This window comes from Embiotoca jacksoni, unplaced genomic scaffold, assembly GCF_022577435.1.
Source record: "Embiotoca jacksoni isolate LCO1_2020_lvr unplaced genomic scaffold, fEmbJac1.0.p SCAF_34, whole genome shotgun sequence".
NCBI classification, from domain to species: Eukaryota; Metazoa; Chordata; class Actinopteri; family Embiotocidae; genus Embiotoca; species Embiotoca jacksoni.
Window position 1 is genome coordinate 2,343,333 of NW_027185386.1, and position 20,442 is coordinate 2,363,774.

The 20,442-nt window shown below is 45.1% G+C and overlaps 1 protein-coding gene across 1 annotated transcript; it reads right to left on the reverse strand.

Annotated features, from left to right (window-relative positions):
• Nucleotides 1–456: 456 nt before the first annotated feature.
• foxk2b (forkhead box K2b) lies at nt 457–15,653 on the reverse strand. The gene is made up of 9 exons (XM_069165187.1): nt 15,124–15,653; nt 7,781–7,975; nt 6,811–6,964; nt 5,267–5,413; nt 4,952–5,145; nt 4,371–4,576; nt 3,946–4,188; nt 3,652–3,843; nt 457–2,309 (listed from the first exon to the last, which is right to left on the reverse strand). The coding sequence occupies exons 1-9, from the start codon at nt 15,414–15,416 to the stop codon at nt 2,113–2,115; spliced, it is 1,821 nt and encodes a 606-aa protein (XP_069021288.1). The 5' UTR covers nt 15,417–15,653; the 3' UTR covers nt 457–2,112.
• Between the last annotated feature and the right edge of the window lie 4,789 nt (nt 15,654–20,442).

The following is a 20,442-nucleotide window of genomic DNA, read 5'->3' on the forward strand; positions in this document are numbered from 1 at the left end:
GTTTTATTTCCCTCTTTTACTCCTCGTGGCAAACATGAAGCAGTTGAAATGCTTTCTTGGCTTTCTTGTTATTCATTTTCATATTCAAAGTGTCTTTTATCTTGAGGGGGGATAAACCTCTTCTGGTTTTAATGTCGCTTTCAGTTCTTATATTCAAGTTTTCTGCATTACAAGTCCAACTTTTGTGTTTTTTTTGTTTTTTTGTTAAGTAAACTTGAATCTTAAACTTTGAGTGTATTATTTCCTTTTTCCTAATATTTGGTTCTACATATTAAGAGGAGCTAAAATATTGTGCACCTGAGCCCTCCTGTGTCCTGAGGAAAACAGCCATCTTAATGCTCCTGTAACTTGTCCAATAAGCTTAAAGACGTTCCTGTGCTGCCCCTCTGTGGACAGGAGTGGAACTACAACCAGAACTACAACCTTAAAAAAAGAAAAAAAAAATCACAGAAAAAGGACTTTAAATTAATTTATTTTAAAAAAGCATTTCTCCACTGAAGCAGAACAAACATCAATTTTTTTTTTCACTTTTTTTTTTGACTATTTGTTTGGATCGTGTACAATCAGAAAAACAGACTCGCCAGGTTGCCAGAACAGAGCAAAAAAAAAAAAAAAAAAAAAATCAAGCAAATGGAAGTGATGGGGGGGGGGGGGGGGGGGGGGGGGGGATGGAGGAGGAGGAGGGAGGAAAGGGGGGGGTCTGCCAACACCACAACGTCAACACAGCCGGGAGGAAGGAGAAGATGGAGGAGGAAGAAGAGGTAGAGGAGGAAGAGGAGGATGGGAACAAAAAGAAGAAAATGAAGAGGAAGAGGAAGGGAGATGAAAACACAAAACATTGAACTAAGTGCAGGTGTTGGTTTGGACAAAGCAGGGCTTCTTTTTTCTTCTTTTTTTTTTAAACCTCTGTTCAAATTTTTACAGTTCACAACGTCTCTGTTGTCGGATACATGCAAAGGTTCGACATCTGGAACTACACATGGAGATTTCATATGCTTATATCGGTTATCTGTGCAAGTATTAAAATATGTAGGTATAACGAAGCAAATTTCATACGGATATGTCAGAACGGGGGCGGAGGGGCGGAGCTGGGGGCGGCGGGGGGGGGGGGGAACGAAAAAGTTTTACAGAACAAAACTATTACACTGATTCACCGAACGGAAAAAAACAAAAACAAAAAACAGAAGTTCACGTAAAAAGAGTGAGATCTCTAACTTAGTTACCGAAATGTCACCGACCTCGCCGTTCTGTACGCTTCCTTTTTTTTTTTTATTATTAAATTATTACTTATATCTAAGGTAAGTAAAAATACGCAAGAAAAAAAAAAAGAAAATCCTATGCTCCACATTTTGAACAACAAAATACTGCATATCTACGTACAGCTGCGATTAAGGAAGGTCAGTATCGTGAGAGGCTAGCTGCCAAGAGTTTCAGGAATATTGGCTCCGAGTTGATCCCTTTCTGAAGGCGCCGACTGTTTTTCTTGTATTTGTTTATTAATAATAATAATAATAATAATAATAATAAAAAAAACTATAAATCTAACCATTGAATGCTTGTCGTTACTCGTCGCTCGGTTGGTCACGTCGTCCGGAGAGCCGTCCCCCACGCGATGCTGCCGCCGTCGCCCTGCCGGAGTCTCGCCGTCTCGCTCTGAGGTAGGTGGCGACAGAAAAGGCGGGCGTCCTGCCTCGGGTCGCTGGAGGTCAAAGGTCAGCTCTTAAGGGGTTTTAAATGTTGTTAAGGCTTCCTGTGGTCGTGCTTCAGTCACTCTCCTCTCCTGCGCAGGCGACAACCTTCGGGGGTTTCATCTTCTGTCCCGTTTTTTTTTTGTTCTCGACCCACATTTTCAGTCTTTTAAAGGGGGGGGTGGGACTTTTTTGTTTTCATTTTTATTTGATTTTTTTATTGTTTTTTTTTCTTTCCCCAAACTGAAAGCGAAAAGGATTCCTCTCTCTCTCTCCGTTTGGCACCGCGGGAGTCAGTGGTAGAAGAAGAAGAAGGAACGAAACAAACGACGGGGGACAAAACCGTGACGGGGGAGGGGAGGGGGCGGAGGAGGGGGTGGTGGTGGTGGTGGTGTGCGTGTGTGTGTGTGGGATGAACAGACTTTTAAACGAGGTGGGCGCCCTGGTCGTTAGCTGCCGACGAGTCCGAGACCGCCGGGACGGCGCCGTCCTCCGCTTTGATGCGCTTGGCGTCGGGCTGCTCGCCGGCCGGACCGTCGCCGTTCTGCCGCTTGGTGGGGAGGCAGGCGGAGGCGGAGGCGTGGGCCGCCAGCAGGTGGAGGGGGCTGGCCACGACGGGAGCTGCACAGGAGGAGGGAGGAGGTGTGGGGGGGAGAGGGTTAAACGGCGGAAGCATTCGGCTGCAGCGGCGGTTTGGACAGAGGAGGAAAACCGGAAAACTGTCACAATCGCTTCCAACTCGTGTTCCTGCGGTTCGTTCGTGGCAACGATGCCAAATAAAAAAAAATAAAAAAATAAAAAATCACTGACATGATGGAAGTCGAGCCGAGACGATTAAAAGTCACTATTTTAATAAGCGGTTAATAGTCAAGACACTTTTTGAGCTCCATTTCTGCATCCTGCCAACGTACTGAAGTTTTCACACGATGATAACCATCAATTTCACTTTCAATTTCATTGTGTGTGTGCGTGTGTGTGTGTGTGTGTGTGCGTGTGCGTCTGTGTGTGTGTGTGTGTCTGTCTGTGTGTGTGTGTGTGCGTGCGTGTGTGTGTCTGTGTGCGTGTGTGTGTGTGTGTGTGTGCGTGCGTGTGTCTGTGTGTGCGTGTCTGTGTGTGTGTGTGTGCGTGCGTGTGCGTGTCTGTCTGTGTGTGTGTGTGTGTGTGTGCGTGTCTGTGTGTGCGTGTCTGTCTGTGTGTGTGTGTGTGTGTGTGTGCGTGTCTGTCTGTGTGTGTGTGTGTGTGTGTGTGTGTGCGTGTCTGTGTGTGCGTGTCTGTCTGTGTGTGTGCGTGTGTGTGTGTCTGTGTATGTGTGCGTGCGTGTGTCTGTGTGTGCGTGTGTGTGTGTGTGTGTGTGTGCGTGCGTCTGTGTGTGCGTGTGTGTGTGTGTGTGTCTGTGTGTGTGTGTGTGCGTGCGTGTGTCTGTGTGTGCGTGTGTGTGTGTGTGTGTGTGCGTGTGTGTCTGTGTGTGCGGCGTCCACCGCTGAGTCTGACAGGCAGTCGAGGAGAAAAAGGATCATCTCAGTTTGTTGCATTTTGTTTTTTAAATGGTAATAAACTCTTGTGCAGGTATGATAACCATCAATTTTAATAGCCGTGTATAACCGCTGCAACCCGACTACCAGTATTCAAATCATTTTTAATTTTTTTTTATATATAATTACGGCTCATGTATGTCCTCATGTTTTGTTTTGTGTCCTGTGATTTTTATTCCGTCTGATGTTGAGCAACACTTTGATAAACTTATATTGTGTAAAGCGTCTAATTTGAGAAAATCCTCACCAGATTCATCCATAATAAAACAAATTTAAATAATGATAATTTGGCCGCTTTGTGAAGCTGTAACTGTGACACAAAATCGTGTTTGTCCCAAAAACAAATTTTTGTTATTAAAAATAGTTACACATAAGATTAGCAAAACAAACAAAGCAAAAACATGGTGCTGGAGGCCCATTGTGTGTCTCACCTGGTCCCTGGATGGCAGTGGTGATGCTGTGGGTGCCGTTCTGTGTGATGGCCTTGATGGGCAGCTGGTGTTGACCCAGAGGGCCCTGCTGCACTATGGTGACGGTCTGCAGGGGCATGGCCGACTGGGAGCTCTGGATGATGCGACTGGAGGCGCCTATCGAGGTGATGGTGGGGACCGTCTCCACTTTGACTGAGAGGAGGGGACGGAAACGTCACAAAAAAAAACAAAAAAACAACAAATGCAGAAATACTCAAATAAAAAAAATGAAAAACAGGATAAATGCCGCGTCACCTTTGACCTCCGTGTGCTCCCCGTTCTCCAGCAGCTCCTTCTTGATGATGGCGGCTGGCTGGGCGAGGACGGCCGTGCTCAGGGTCCCCGCCGGGATCTGCTGCAGGACGTGGACCGTCTGGACCGCGGGCTGGGAGGTGCTGGTGCTCACCGGGGAGGCCATGGTGTAGGTGACCGGCTTGATGGTTTGAGGTAACTGACGCTGGACTGCTATGAGTACCGGCTGGTTGTTGACAGGCGAGCCTGCGGGTGGGAGGACGGGCCAGAGAGGAGACCACGTTCAAACAAACCTCCTCCGACGTTCAGTGAAACAAGCTTTTTTTTTTACAGTTTTGCAGCTCAACACTTTTTGTTCTGCATCTTCGTAACTTCTTAAAACCGACTTTTAAAAAGAAGCCGTCTGAAAGCGAAGCGCCGACTCGTACCTGTTGTGTTCTGTGCAAAGCGCGCTTCCTGGATCACCGCCAGTTTGGGCTGAACCGCCGCCGGGGTGGACACCGGGGCCGGAGCAGCGGAGGGCTCCAGCTCCAGGGGGACCGGGGAGCCCTCCCGCGATAGGCTGTCGGGGGTCTGGACTCCGCTGGAGTGTGCGGAGAGCACCCCCGAGTGGTTGGGGGAGGCCGGGGCGCTCCTGAGGAGGAGGAGGAGAAATGTGGATCAGTAAGTACTTCGACTCTGCAGCATCAGTGATGATTTTTTTTTTTTAATTAATTTTTTTAAATGGAGAAATATGGAGTCTGGAGGTGTTAACTTAGTCTGTAAATATAAAAACAAGACTAAAAAAATAAAAAATAAAAAATAAAATCACTGCTGGTTTCTTCAGATTAAGATGAGGGCAAAAAACAGGCTGTACAACCCTGTAGATTAGTTGCTGTATTAATATGTAAACTTCAAAGCATCCTGCACCAAAAGTCAATGAGGTCACAACATGTCTGACAAAAGCAGCTTTTCCACCGCGTCCATCTGCAGTGAATTTGTGTTTTTGTTTTGGTGATATCAGTGAGACCTGGAGGAGAGCGGTCCGTGCGGGGTCCTGAAGCAGGGGACGCCCCGCGGCCTTCGTTTCCTGAAGGCCTGCTCGATGAGCTTGCCCTCCGAGGACGGGTCTATCCTCCAGAAAGAGCCTTTGCCCGGCTCGTCCTGCGACCGCGCCACTTTGATGAAGTAGCGGTTCAGCGACAGGTTGTGACGGATCGAGTTCTGCGGCGGGAGGAACGACACGTTAAAAACAACTCTGATTACGATTCAGGTTGTGTTGTGTGTGTTGTGTGTGTTGTGTGTGTGTGTGTGTGTGTGTGTAAGGCGAGCCCCCAGAACCGACCTGCCAGCCCTTGTCTGCGGTCCGGTAGTACGGGTAGTTCTTGGTGATGTGATTGTAGATGCCGTTTAGTGTGAGCTGCTTGTCCGACGCCAGCGTTATGGCCTGGACGATCAGCTGTGCATAGGAGTACGGAGGTTTGGAGTCGTCCTGCAGGGGTGGAGACGAGGAACGCAGATTCATTAACGACAGAACAACAACAACAAAACATAGAAAACAAACTTCCAACTAAAACACAGGTCCAGTTCTTTTCCTTGTTCCTGTATCATCGACAGCTACGTGTCACGTGATGTTCTCCATCAGGACTTTGTTTTTATCTATTTTTTTTATCAAATGTAAAAGCATATTTGCAGACTTTAAAAAAAAAAAAAAAACTAAAGTAAATCATAAATATCTAATGTAATCTGAAATTTTACTGAAAGACTTGTTGCATCCCTTCAAGATATAATAATATTGCAATAATGAATACAAGTTTAACCATGTTTGCAGGAACTTCCAATTTTGAAAAACTCAAATGAATTCTTCACAATAAACTGGTACAAAAAACCCCCACAGCAAAACAGGAAGTGACAGCGTTCATGGATATGTGTTCCTATTAAGTGACCGTGACGCTCTCACAGTTGTGTTGCACTTTGTTTGAGAATACAGTCTGTGATTTAAAAAGCATGTTTATTATCACAGAAAGAAGTGATTAATAATAATAATAATAATGTAGTTAATAAGGAAAACAAAATATTCTATTTTTATCAGAAAAGCTGCTGCTGAGTCAAATATTTTCTGATTGCAGCGATCTCGACATTAAAAAAAAAAAAATCTGGACAGATTTGATTTGTGTGTGGGAGTTTGTTTGAAACGAGACGGTCGGATGGTGAATTTATGTTTCGAGCTGAAAAAAGAAAAACACTTGGAAAATATTTTTCATGCAAAAATAAAAAAAAAAGCCACACATTTGTCGGTTCCAGCTTCTTCACGGAGATCAATGGACTCTGGGAAATGTTTGTTTTTATCATGTTTTTTCTGACAATATTTATAGAATAAACAGTTACTAGTGAAAAAATACTTGGCAGAATAATTAATGACAGAAATGAAGGAGATTCTTAATTAATAAGGAGCCAGAAACTGAAAGGTACGACCGAGTAAGACAAAGAAAATCAATATCTCCATCTCAGAGGGAAGTGACATCACTGAACAACACTCACCGCCACATTTTAAAGTGAGGACGTTTTCCTGACTCGGAGGTGTTTGCTACTTGTTGATGAACAGAAATAGGATAAAACCACTCAGGTAATACGAGGAAACCGGTGAAACAACGTGATGACAAAAAAAGAAAAGAAAAGAAAAAAAGACTACATGGAAAATGTTATATTTTGATAAATTGCAACTCAAATTTTAACGTGCAAACTAAATTCCCTGATTCTCCGTAACTGGGGCCAGAAAAAAGATCCCGATCCGATACCCTGACTTTAACTGTCTGTAAAACGGTTTAATAAAATAAATATTTGTTTCCCCCCCCTGACTAGTGGGACGCCTTCGTCTTCAGCTCTCACCTTGGGACTGTCCCCTCCGGAGGCCTCTTTGTCGTTCTCGGGCTGGGAGTTGTCGTTCATGAGCTGCAGCTCCGCGGAGCTGACCATGCGACCGCCCATCCTGTAGCCTGAGGAGCCTGCGCCCCGCGGGCTGGAGGGGCAGGAGTTAGCAGCGCTGCGGGAGGGAACCACCAAAAAAGACAAAGACGAGTCAGCTGCCGAGATCATTTATGAGACGGGAAACAACCGACAGGTTTGGAGTTCGAGTCGCTTCGACCCGAGATAAAACGAGCGTGGCTTTTCCTTGTGCTGCAGAGGCCGCGCGACTTAACGTAACGGAGCGTTTCCATATTTAATGATTGTTTCAGGCCTCGGGGGGAGGAGGGGAGGTAAACCAAACAAAGCGACGGCGGTTCAGGACTCCCGTGTGTGTTTAATTGTCAACAGTAAAACACACTTCGTTGTTTGACCGTCGCTGAAAGAAGAATCTTGTGTGTTTTTTTTTAAAGCCATCTGGTTGAGATCAGAGGCTGAGAGGATCTCAGGGTCCGAGACGGAGCCGCCGCTCTCAGACTCCAAGAACTAAGCCTGAACTGATCACCAGGTCAAGGTCAGCCGACGCCTCAAGGTCAACGAGGTGCGGCGACGTGGGAGAGACTTTTCTGAACCGCTGATCCAGAATCAGAAAACGTTACGACACCAGAAGAAGAAGAAGAAGAAAAAAAGGTCTATCTGCGATACATCGACGACTGATTGATGTTTAGTTCTTTACGACATTCAAGTGCTTTTATCAAATACAACAAATCCAGGACTTTCCATCGTTGTCCCCGGTGCTTTTCACAGCATATCAACTTTCATAAAAGAGGAAGTGAAGCATTCAATGTGTAGCAGAAATAAATTCTGGGAAAATAAATATATTAAGCTGCTGACTTTTGTTGTTGACTTTGAAATCAACTTTGCGGACTCCGCGACATGCGGCGCCGCCGCGTACCTGATGGTGCCGGTGGGCGACGGCAGCGGGCTCATGAGGTGAGCGATGTTGTCGGGAATGTTGATGGTCAGCGGGGAGATCTGCGGCTGGACTGGTTTCACCGGAGACTCCGGCGCCTCGCGCTTCACCTTCTTCCCGCTGGACAGGGCCGTGAACGTGATCTTGATGTTTGTGCTGGGGAACCTGAACGTGCACCTGCGTCACACACACACAAAAAAAGAACACGGACGTAGGATTAAAAACAAAACAAAAACACCTCGACAGCAGCACCGTCGACGAAAACAAAAACACAAAATTGTATGCGAGAGCCGGATGACATGAAAAAACGTTTACGGATTCTCTGCCCGACTTTAATGTGCGAGCTAATTAAATTGAAATACTGATGCAGGAGCCTGATGGCACGCCGATATGTCCCTGTTTTCAGAGGGGGCAGCCTCAGCGGAGCTGAATTAGGCCACGTGGTAAATATAAGATGTGGTTGGAGTGCAAACAACAAAATGTGCCTCAGATTAAACTTTTTTTCCTGTAGATATTTTCTAATTATTCTGATAATAATATTGATGAATCAACATAATCAGTGATTTTATATCATGAAAATGAAATATTTTCACAGACTGCACCGACAGCAGAGATAAATCCTACTGTTCTGATCTTGGATTTAAAGCACATGATGGCGTTATCCTTTATAATTTTGCAAATTAACATGATAACGTATCATTTTCGGACATTTGGTGGTTATTTGTTAAAATAAATCTTATCTTATTAAACTCTTCTGTTATCTCTCAACATCCTCTGAGCATACCGACATTTTCCAGAATGACTTTCACCACTCTGCAGAAAACAGGGTCAGGACTCGTTCCATTTTTCCTTCCAATGCAGGATTCCTATTTGCTGCATTAAAAACGATGCCGCAAACAGGCTGCGTTCAACAGAGTTTGTTGTCTCTGGATGTCCCACGTTTCCCTCAGTAAATAACGGTTATTGTTGCCGCCTTCATTCATGCAAACGTGGTAAAAGCAGCTGATCAGTGTTTGCTGATCACCGTGACAACAAACCACCTGAAGAGGAGCGCCGTGTTGTTTTTGGGGGGATTTTTAAAGCAGTTTGATGGAACAGTTGCGGATAAATGATTAAATCGTTTTGATGACCTAAAAAATAAACCCGCAACCTGCGGAAACATGGTAATGGCACCAAAATGAGGCGTTAACCGATGTTACCGCACCAGGCTGAGGTCAAAGTTCAGAGAGGCGGGCCAGGCCCGGGTGTCACCGGACGGGGGGAACACATGACGGTTTTTACTCTTGGTTGAGGTGGAGCACACATTGCTCACATTATTACATGACATCCATGTCCATCATTTTTTTTCTACATCGTTTTCATTTGCATTTCTTGTGCTGATTTTCCGGTTAAAATTTTGGTTGGAAACCGGGCGACGGAAAGATGAAAAAGAAAAAAAAAAGAAAAACCTCGACAGTCTGGGGAATATAAATATGAAATAATAACAGCAGAATCACTCAGTAGGGCAGACAAACACAGAGGCACTCCAGAGTTATTAAATAAAAAGAGAAACACCATATTTATCAGATTTCAATCGGCCAAAAACATCAAATAAAAAGTTCGACATAACGACCCGTCCTCGTCAGTATTTGGGAGTACTGCCTTCCACACCCGTCTTAATCCTCAAACCCAGCTCCTACAGTGAAAGACAAACCTCCAGCAGGTACATGTTGACATGGTACCCATGAACTCAACTAAGTCTTTGCACCATCAGAGGCCTCCCAACCTTTTTCTTTTTTCCCCTCCGAGAGCTACTTTTACAAAAATGAAAGTGTCCGTGAGCCGCTCGTGTTTAGCAACATTTACTCACATAGCTGAGCTCCACCCCAAACCAGCCGAATAAGCTTCTTTTTGCGTGAACGATAACACGGTCGGGACTCCAACGGGTCGGCCGACAGCGCGCGTGCCGCGTCCCGGTTTCATGTCGTGAAGTGCTTCGTTCGTTTTCGTTCTTTTTTAACATTATGAACTCTTCCCGGGGCACGTCGGTATTTCCGAGGCCGTCCGCGAACGCCTGCGCGATCCAACGCAACGGGTGTACGCCGCTGGCAACCATGTTAGAGAGAGCCTGGAAGCTTTTCACTTCCTTTGAGATCCAAAAGGGGGAAAAAAACAAACCAACAACGAGGACATTGCCAAGAAACACCGAGGTTGTTTATCGGGAATATAACGTTTTGGATTTGATTAATTTATTTATTGTAATTCCTTGTTGTTAGGATGTCCAAATTACTCATTAAAAACCTGCAGCTGATCCAAAACGCCGCAGCAAGAGTACTGATGGGATTTATCAAGAGATCATATTTCTCCAGTTTTAGCGTCTCTTCACTGGCTTCCTGTTAAATCAAGAATAGAATTTAAAATTCTCTTGATGATTTACAAAGCTCTACATGACCAGGCTCCATCATATCTTAGAGATCTTATAGAACCATATAATCCTAGCAGAGCACTTCACTCTCAGTACGCTGGTCTACTTGTGGTTCCTAGAGTTTACAGAAGTAGAATGGGAGGCGGAGCTTCAGTTTTCAGGCTCCTCCCCTGTGGAACCAGCTCCCAGTTTGTGTTGGAGGGGCAGAAACCCTCTCTAGCTTTAAGATTAGACTCAAAACGTTCCTTCTTGATAAAGCCTATATTTAGGGCTGGCTCGGGTAGACCTGAACCAACCCTTAGTTATGCTGTTATAGGCCGAGGCTGCTGGGAGACCTCGTTACATGCTGAGCTTATTTTCTTTCCTCCTACTCTTTAACTGACTCATACCTCACCATCTTCTTCTCTCCCATAGTTTCTTCTTATTGTCTGTTGTCTCCATTCAGTTCCTTCGCTCACGTAGTTTCTCTTCTTTCTTTTCCAGATGTCCCGTCATGGAGCTGCATGTCTCTGCCCTGCGCTTGTCGTCTCCAACAACAGTTCTTCTCTTCTATCTCTATGCTGTCCTTTTCTCTCTCTGCTCTCCTCTCACCCAACCGGTCGAGGCAGATGGCCGCCCACCTCTGAGCCTGGTTCTGTCAGAGGTTTCTTCCTGTTAAAAGGAGTTTTTCTTCCGTCTGTTGGAGGTTTTTCTCCCTTAAAGAGGAGTTTTTTTTCCCTCCTAGCTTATGTGGGAATTGTTGTGATTTGGCGCTATATAAATAAAGTTGAATTGAATTTAAAGGGGCCCGTCGTCTGCGTTCATATCAGAGGGGATGAAGGGGGAAACGGCGGAAGGAGGTCTGAAACGTTTACGGACACTGAACAGAAAGACTAATTGGCTGCGAGGACCGACACCCCGGAGACGGTGCGAGCACACGTTGGTTTCCACTCAGCTGCAGACTGCCAGGCGCAGCAACTTTCTCCTGCCAGGTCCTCGCAGAGCTGGCATCTGCTGAACGAACTGTACGCCCGACACCTACATCTCAAATTAGCTTCGCCGCTCGCAGGAGGAGACCGAAAACACTTCCTGGAGCCAGACCGGTGAGGTGGGGGTGGGGGTGGGGTGGGGGTGGGCACTTTCGTGATGCATGTAGTCTTTCAGGAAGGGTTGAGTCGTCTCTGCAGAGCAGATCAAAGTTACGGAGGATCCTTAAATAACATCAGACGCTTTTAACTTCTAGGAACTGACAGAGTGGGGACAATGAAATCTAAATATATCGAGAAGAGAGAAAATATATATATATAAAAAAAACAAAAAAAACAATTCAGTGTCTTTTTGGTTCTTCCCCGAGTGTCGGCATGCTGTCGACGATCGCAGCTCTACGCTACGTTAACATGGGAGTACAGGACCAAAACACTTGCAGCTAAATGACATGGGAATAAGAGGATTTAGACAAATCCCAATGATCAACTAATTGACAGTAATAATACAACTTTTGACGAGTCTGATATTTAGCTAAATTGTTTGGACCAATTCTGAAGGGAGTTTTTCCTCGTTTTCATGTGAAATAAACAATTGAAGGAGAAATGCAGGTTGATTTCATAATGAAAGTATTAGTTAGTTGCTTCTATACAAACTACGAGATAAAAAAGAAAAGCAGCATAACCTCACGGTGGATGAGCAGATTGGGACAAAAAAGACAATTGGATTGATTTAAAGGACGCTCCTTGTCTTGCGCTCACGCCATAAATTCGGGCTCAACGAATTGCCATCGAACTCGCCGTCTTGTAAACAGCTGATGAAATGCGCGTCTTCAGTTTCATCTTTGGGACGAGAAGCCGTCGTTTGCTCTGCGTATCCAACATCGGATCGTCTGCTCGGTGCGCAGCTGTGTCAGACTGACGATCTGCAGAGTTTGCTTTGCATCTTACTTTTGTAAATGTCCATACAGAACTTTTAGGCTTGTTTCCGGTGTTTGTACCGAAGCATCTAATCTCACAGCAGCACGCGTTTCACCGCAGCCTGTTAGTAACGTCTTTTTGTTTTTACGTCTTCTCTCGTTTTGTTTTTTTAATGGCAATTGGTAAACAGCTTTTACGTATTGCCTCCAGAAAAAAAACAGGAAAATATATTTTAAGACAGGACAAAAGGCACATAAACTATTGAATTTTTATGATTTAATGACTATTTGTCATTCTTGCTTGCGTACAGATGATTGATTGATCGATCGATTTCTTTTTGTGAACGAAGACAGAGCACCGTTTGAAAAAGTTACAACATCAGTGCTAATTTCAGACTTTCAAAAGTGATAACAAAACCTACACTGTTAAGTATATTAAAGAGTGCTAAACACTTGAACTAATGTTTTCTATAACAAAACGGCTCCATACACTTAAGAAGAAGAAATCTAGAAAAGAAAAGAAAAAAATAACGTGTAAAGTTAGGAAAGCTTCAGGAAACATCTGATAGGATAAAACTATCAGAATCGGATTTTGTTTACTGGCTGTTTTAGTAAACTGCTGTTAAAGTAGTTTCAGCTCTACATGCAACACGTCACTTTTAATTCATAACCCTGCATGTTTATTATCTGAATCAGGCTCACAGAAGGGAAAAGCTGTGCTTTATGTTGTTATTGAACATCCGACCGCCCCCTCCCTCCCTCCCTCCCTCCTTCCCCCTCGTGTATGCAATCACTGAAGCCTCTTTATCAGCCCTAGTTTTTCTCCTGTAAGAACAATGAGGCCTGAACTCCAAACACACACAGTTGCTACGCTGCTAAGCTGCGAGGACCGCAACAAACAAAGCTCAGTTGAGTTGAAGGCTTTCACTTGAGTTTCACCCCCCACCCCACCCTGCAAAAAAAAAGAAGAATGTAAACAAAAGGAGGACAGAGTGACAGGAAGAGCACCAACTTGGGAGAGAATCTGGGGGGAGGAAGGGGGGAGGAAGGAAGGGGGAGGAGGGAAGGCTTGTTGCTCTGTTTACATCACTGGAGAGGAATCCCTGGAATATGAGCCCTTTGACCTGTCCTCCCCCCCCCCCTCCACCCCATGCTGTCAATGTGCTGCACCACATCTTTAGGGGTCTTTCCTGTAGGATTTAAAGCACGTGAAGCCTCCGTCAGGTGGAGCACAGACTGATTAAAAGCTCCTTATTGGCAAGTCGGTGTGATCAATACGAGGAAAAACAACAAAAACAAACGCTGCTGCTGCATAATGAAATGCATTAGGTGATGTGGCCACAGACGTTTACCTCGACATGCTTTTTCGTGCAAAAGGGGCCAATTTAGAAAATTGCATCAAGTCAAAACAAGTTCTTCTTTCAGTGTGTGTGTGTGTGGGGGGGGGGGGGGGGGGGGGGGGGGAGGGAGGGGAGGGGAGAGAAAATACAAAATAAAATAAAAAGGAGTTTCATATTGAGGGATTTGCACAATATCTGAGAGCAGTGGTTGCAAAGTCTGGGGTTGGCAGAAGCTGGAAGGTTTGTCTACATTACAGAGAAGTGAATAAACTCTGCCCACATTTTGGGAAAACTCCAAACAAGGCTGTCTGGACAAAGTGTAAATAAACTGCTTTGGCTTTTATTTACTTGAGCAAACACAAAGTGTTTGAAGTTTAAAACTCTGCATGTAGTTTTTCATTTTAAATGGCAGGAATTACACGTCAAATTCCATTATCAAAACATAAATCTCCCTCGTCCCGCTTCCTTCTTTTGATTGTGTAAAATTTAACGAATTTAGTTTATTTAAATTAACCATTATAAAAAAAAAAACCTAATTAATTAGGGATTTATTTGCAGATTAATTAAATTGTTTGGTCTGTAACATGGCAGAAAAACAGTTTCAAAGAGCTAATGACTTCCAATTAATCGCTGTTTTTAGGGGGTCGGAGGGGTACAGCAAAGAAAAAGAGAAAAAACACTGGATGAAACCAATTATGATGACTGGTTTCCTGGTACATACCGAGATAATTATTACCTACAACTTTATCTGTATTCGCAACCTGGCTTCCACCCAAACAAAAACAGTCACCTTTTTACTGTCTGGGCTCATTAGTGAAGAGAAGGCTTCAGCTTTGAAGGAGAAATATTTCACAACAGCAAGCCTGAAAAGTCTCGGTGCAGGCTGCAACCTGCAAGACACAGCTCGGGAAATTAAACCAAAAGTCCGTTGCGAAAACTTGTCCTTTTAACTTTGCAGGGACATATCGATGTCAAGTTCTTTATGAATAGTTAACGACAGGTGATTATTGGAGAAACACACCGGCTGGCGTGACTTCGGCTCCCGTGAATAGAGGTCAGAGGTGGCGCAGGGAAAGCGGCGCTGTGAGACAGCAGGGCGGGGACCGGTTTGTTTACGTTTATGGGGTCGAGAGGAGCTCCATTCACAAACTACGGGGAGGGGGGGAGGGAGGGGTGGGGGTGAGGAGGAGGAGGGGGGGGGGGGAAGAGCAACAAAGCTATAACACTAGCTAACGTGTTTGGTAACGACCACAGTATGTTTACAACATCACGAGAACACGTTTCTGACTTCAGGGCGTCCACGTGACGAGGAGAAGGAGAAGGAGAATAAAAACGAGGGTGTTTGGACCACCCGGCTCCCCGCGGAGACCCTGCGTGAATGCGGCTAATGCTACGTGAACCACCGGGCTGACATGTGGAGGCAGGCGGCTAACATGAAAGCTGCTAACAGGAATGTCAACAAAGAAAACGGCGTCGAAAACAGGATGCGGGGACTTTCTTGCTAACATGCTAAAACACGTGGTCCCTCTGTTGACCCGCCGGCTGAACAACCCCCCCCCCCCCCCCCAAAAAAAAAAAAAAAAAAAAAATGTTGGGTCACAAATTCACTTTTAGCTGGGTGGTGGAGGTAGGGTGGTGGTGGTAGGGTGGAGGAGGGGGGGTACACTCGGGAGCTAAAGCGTCCACATGTTCAACTTACATCCGCGGCAGCTGCAGAGGAGGAGCGCCCCGCCGGAGGAACACTCCGTCCACGAACACCCCGTTTTTACCGAGACACCGCAGGTAGAAGTCGCCGCTGCCGGTGCCGTCGTCGCTGGCGGTGAATATCTCCAGGTGCCTCCGCGAGATGAAGCTGGAGTGGCCCATGCTCACGTCCACGGAGCCCTGCGACGAGTTCCGGCCGATGGTCACCGAGCGCTTCTTCATCAGGTATTCGAATTCACGGCCCTCGAGCCGGGCAACCGGCCCAGACGATCCGCTCACCACGGCCATGCTTCGGTGGGGAGGAGGAGGAGGAGGAGGGTGGTGGTGGTGGAGGAGGAGGAGGAGGGGTGGTGGTGGTGGGGGAAGAGTGTCTAAACGCCAAAAAAAAATAAAAAAAATGCTGAGGGGTGGGGAGGTGGTGGAGGGGGAAGGGGGAGGGGGGGCAACTAAAAACACCGGTTGTCCGGCCGCCCGACTTGCGGCCTCTTTTCAGAGGCGTTTAAATTGGAGCAAAAAGTAGAAGAAGGGGCATCAAATGGAAAAACCGAAATCTGGAGGGGAACATGCGAGGCCAGGACAGCGGCTCGACCCACCGCCGAGAGAAAGGCTGAGCGGAGGGAGCCAACCACACGGCGCGGGAGGCGGACACGGCTCGACTGACGTTCCTTTCCACCAATCAGAACGCGGGACGCCGGCGCAGCGTTCCGAGCCCGACCAATCCGCACGCGAGAGGTAAATCCGAGGACACTTTTCAAGGTCGGTTGGTGTGTAGCTATACGCGCATATGCTAGCTGGAGAGGGGGGGGGGGAGGGAGGGAGGAAGAGACGGCATGGTGTCAAACGCACACATTGAAAAAAAAAAAAAAAAAATAGGAACGGATTGATCCGTTTTTACACGTGCAAATCAGTCGCGACAACCGCCGCAGCTGAAGATAATGGATGATCCGTGGATGTGCATCGGTATCACCGGTTCGTCGCGGATCCAAAACCCGGAATCGATCACCCGTTTGGAGGGAGTTGATGTGATTTATTTCTGCTTTGGGTGTTTGGGCGCAGCAGCAGATCCACGGTGCATGACGGGTCTTCCTCTTCCACTACAGACTCCACGCCTGGCGTTGCACGTTGCTCCCTTTGCGGCATCTTGTAACTTTGTAAATATGAAGTTAGCTGTTGTTTTTTTTATTTTATATATATATATATAATTATATCTACGATCTGTAATCAACACAAACACATGTCGTTTCCCTGACAGACAAACAAACAGACTTCATCGGACCCCGCTGTCTGCAGGACCTCGTTATCAACAGGGTGGAGGTGTTGGAGGAGGAGGGAGGAGGAGGGAGGGGGGGTGACCCTGCCATCTGTAGGCCACTTGTTTGTAAACACTGTCTGCACTGGAGTGGTGTGGGCGCGTGCGCACGTGCAACCCTCAAGACCTCTGACCAGGTGGAAAGTCATCAGGTGTGAACAAAGTGGTGTCCGTGAACGCAGCAGGGGAGGTAACAAAAAAACAAACAGCTCAGCTATCAGGAGAATAATGGATCATGGAAAGCCCATTTTAAGTTGGAGGGCAGAAACAAAAACAAACAAAAAACAAAACAAAGATATATATATATATATATATATATAAATAAATAAAAATAAAAAAAAATGTTTCAAGGTGACACTTTGTGGAAATGGTAGTTCTTTGTCCTTTGTCCTTTGTCCTTTGTGATGTGAAATCTTTAAAAGCTTAACTGATTAGATAAAAGGATTGCAGGTAATTAATACTAGATAAGACTAATTAAGTCATTATCAAACACAAACAAATATGAAGATTTGCAGCCCGCTTTTCTCTTTATTATCATAAATTACGCATTTTTCAATTGTTAGAAAAACATCAATTTGAAAACTTTGTATGGACTTACATAGTTCTTCACTATATTCTAATATAGTGAATTTTTCTTGTAGATTAAATATTGATTTTATTCTAAATTAAATACCGAACTTATGTATTAATTGGTGAATTTTTTTATGGAGTAAACTGAAGTCTTATTTGGGCATCATTTCCTTGTGATGGGACACTATAGTGTGGTAAGTTTAGTGGGTGACGGTGTCAGACTTATAGGCCTCATAAAACAACAAAAAAGACTCACCTGTTATATTATAGCACTGTTACATTTCATTAATGTTGTATAATCACTTACAGCGACAGTCTATAATTAAAAAAACAACATTGCATTTTCCTTGTCGTCATGAAATATGAGCGTAAACTGAATTTTCTTGACGTGTTTCTGTTAATAAAACCGTGTAAAAACAAAGCTTTCAACTCATTTTCTAAAGAAATGCATTTTTTAATTCTACATATTTGACTGTTAAACCTGAAATTAACTTTAATTATTAACAGTGTTTGACAGTATCTTTTAAAAAAAAAATAATACATGAAATCCATGTAAAATTATGAAATTTTACACAACATTGGATGCAAATTTACCTTTTTTTTTTTTTTTTTTTTTTTTAACAGTGTGGTAACTTTAAAAGATTTGATAATGTCGTGCCTTTAAATATGTACATTTTAAAGACAAGTATTTCCCCTGAAATAAACAAGAATGTGTTATTCTTCAAACTTGTTGCAATCATTTTATTATCACATGAAGTGGGTTATTATTGTTTTATGTTCTATTCTCTTTTTTCCCTTTTGTAGTTGAAGTAGAGGAGCTGATTGCCCCCCCCCCCCCACCCCTCCCCACATTAACCTGTAACTTCAACTCTTGACAGCCACTGGAGGGAGACATCCACCGTCCCCCATCAACCCTCCAAAACATGACATCATGAATTCACCCAGCCATTTTAAGACTTCAGGTTTCAGAGTATAGTGAGAGTAAGAACGAATAATAAAACACCGTATCATCACTTTCGTTACCTTCCCAGAAGACACATCTGTCTGCAGCCGAAGTATGTAAACAAGCACTTATCTGCTTATTAATAACAGCACGAGTAGAGTAGCAGATTATCAACATGAACTTGCCCAATGGGCCCGATCTTTATCTGACAACAGTGAATTGTTTGAAGTAATTAATTCGAATTTCTTTAAGTAAGAACTCAGGTCGAGATGATTTAAAGAGGCCCCACGTCTGAAATATTAAAGCATCTATTTACTTATTAATCTGGAGTTTTCTTGCTCGTAAACATTTTGTTTGTTGCAGGAGGGCTAAGCTGGCCGATGGCCGCCGACTCTTACGTCCGAGCACTTTTCCGAACCGCGTGATTGTGATTCACGGCCATCGGCTCCGCGTTACCTCCAGGACGAGAAACCTGAGCCGGGCAGGACCTCTCACAATCTGCGTTTCTCCCGGGAGCCGTTTCTACGCACAGCGGTGATTAAGATTGTAATCACATATATACCATCAAGGCAAGTTGGGGGGCGGAGTCCCGTGGGGAAGGGGCGGGGCTGAGTAGCAGGGTTGTTGTTTTTTTTGTTCATCTCTTTGAAACCCATTACGCCTCTTCTCCATTTCCTCTCTCGGGGGCAGGAACCAAATGGACAGATTAATAACACTCTCCATGTCTGAGGGGGTTAACAGTGCCTTGAGTGCTGATTACGGCTGGGAGGGAATCGGGCGTGGAGGAAGTATTAGTTTCATCCTCTTCAGCCTGGCAGTGTTTTTACAGTCAGATCTGCGAATTGGCACCTGTGATCAGGAACACGCTTCCTGCCTCTCGACATAGTTTTTTTTTACCTGCGTGTGTGTGTGTTTACGTTGGGCGAGTCGCGCTAATATAACATCATACTGCCAGTTCGGCTGGTTTTGCAACTTCACAGAGAAAACAAACACGTGCGGATCATTTTAAAGCATGTTTAGTTGCTTCATTTTTTTCCCCTTCTTACAAGAATAATCAAAGACATGCTGAAATGTGAATATTAAATTACAATAGATGGTAATGAGATAAATAAGGCAGGTTTATAAAAAAAAAAAAAAAAGAAGCTTCCTCCTGACAAAAGTGCTCAGAAATAAATTTGTTCCACTCCGTCACCGTCGGGGAATCACTGCTGCTCAGTCCACTGAGAAGTCGGTTTCTCCCGGGATGAGTCGGATGCGATCCTTCCCGGATCTGGATTCCTCATGTATCCGTCTAGAGAACCGCACGCAGGCTCGATTGATTTCATGCCTTTCGATTGAAGCCCCGGCCCGATCTGCCGGTTCCCCTCCTCGAACGCCTCGGCGTGTCAGGGTTTCGGAGGAGTCCAGGTTTGACCCTCGCCGGCCCATCACAGTACGTCCGTTTTGACCAGGTTGAGCTCCTCTTCGGTCACGGTGAGGTTCCCCAGGTACCAGAATATCCAGAACACCAGGCTGAGGAAGATGAGCAGAGGCCCGGACAGCACGAAGAAGTCCCAGAAGGTCAACGGCGCGAAGATCCCGATGAAGAAGAGGAGGAGGCCGACCACATCCAGGAAAATGGCTAGAGCGAGGAAGAGGATGGTGCAGCGGCCCTGCTCCATCGCCGGGGACGACAGCTGAGACGGACAGGTGGACGTTGTCCGCAGGTCGGACGAGAAATGAGCCTCTCAGAGGAAAAGAAGAGTTTCCATATCAACACGCCTTTACATTTCTTTCATAGCAGAAGACTTAGTAACAAGTGTGAGCCGACCACAACAACCGGTTACGGCGCTCATCAACAGCAGCTCAACGCTGCCTCTGGCCCGACTTCATTCCTCTGCAGGGACCGACTCCTTTATAATGTCATTAACGCGAAACATCGCGCCATTGTCTTTAACCAGCGTGACAGATTTATGCACATATATTTCATAATCATCTGCCACTGAGCTTGTGTTTACACAGTGATAAGGTTGCTGTAATTAATCAGAGGCGCCCCCCCCCCCCCCCCCACACACACACACACCCCCCCCATGTTCCTGAGTCCATGCAGTGATTTCCACCACGGATTTGTGTCTGTTTTTAATGCCTGACGGGCCCGAAGAATCACCGCCACCCAATATTGGTTTTCAGCCTTGTCCCTTGAAATTTCCGCAGATCTTTTCATGATATTATGAACCGGAGATGATGAAATTAATAACAAATTCTTTAGTTTTACGTTGAGGAACATTATTCTGAGATTGTTGCACTATTTTCCCACGCAGTCTTTTCACAGAGTGGTGAACCTCTCCCCATCTTCACTGTGCCTCTCTAAAATGATCTTTTTATACCCAATAAAGTTACTGATCTGTTATTAATTGACCTAATTAGTTGTGAGATGTTCAATTAGGTGTTATTTTTTTTTTTTAAGCTTTACAACTTTTCCAGTCTTTTGTTGACCCTGTCACAACTTTTTA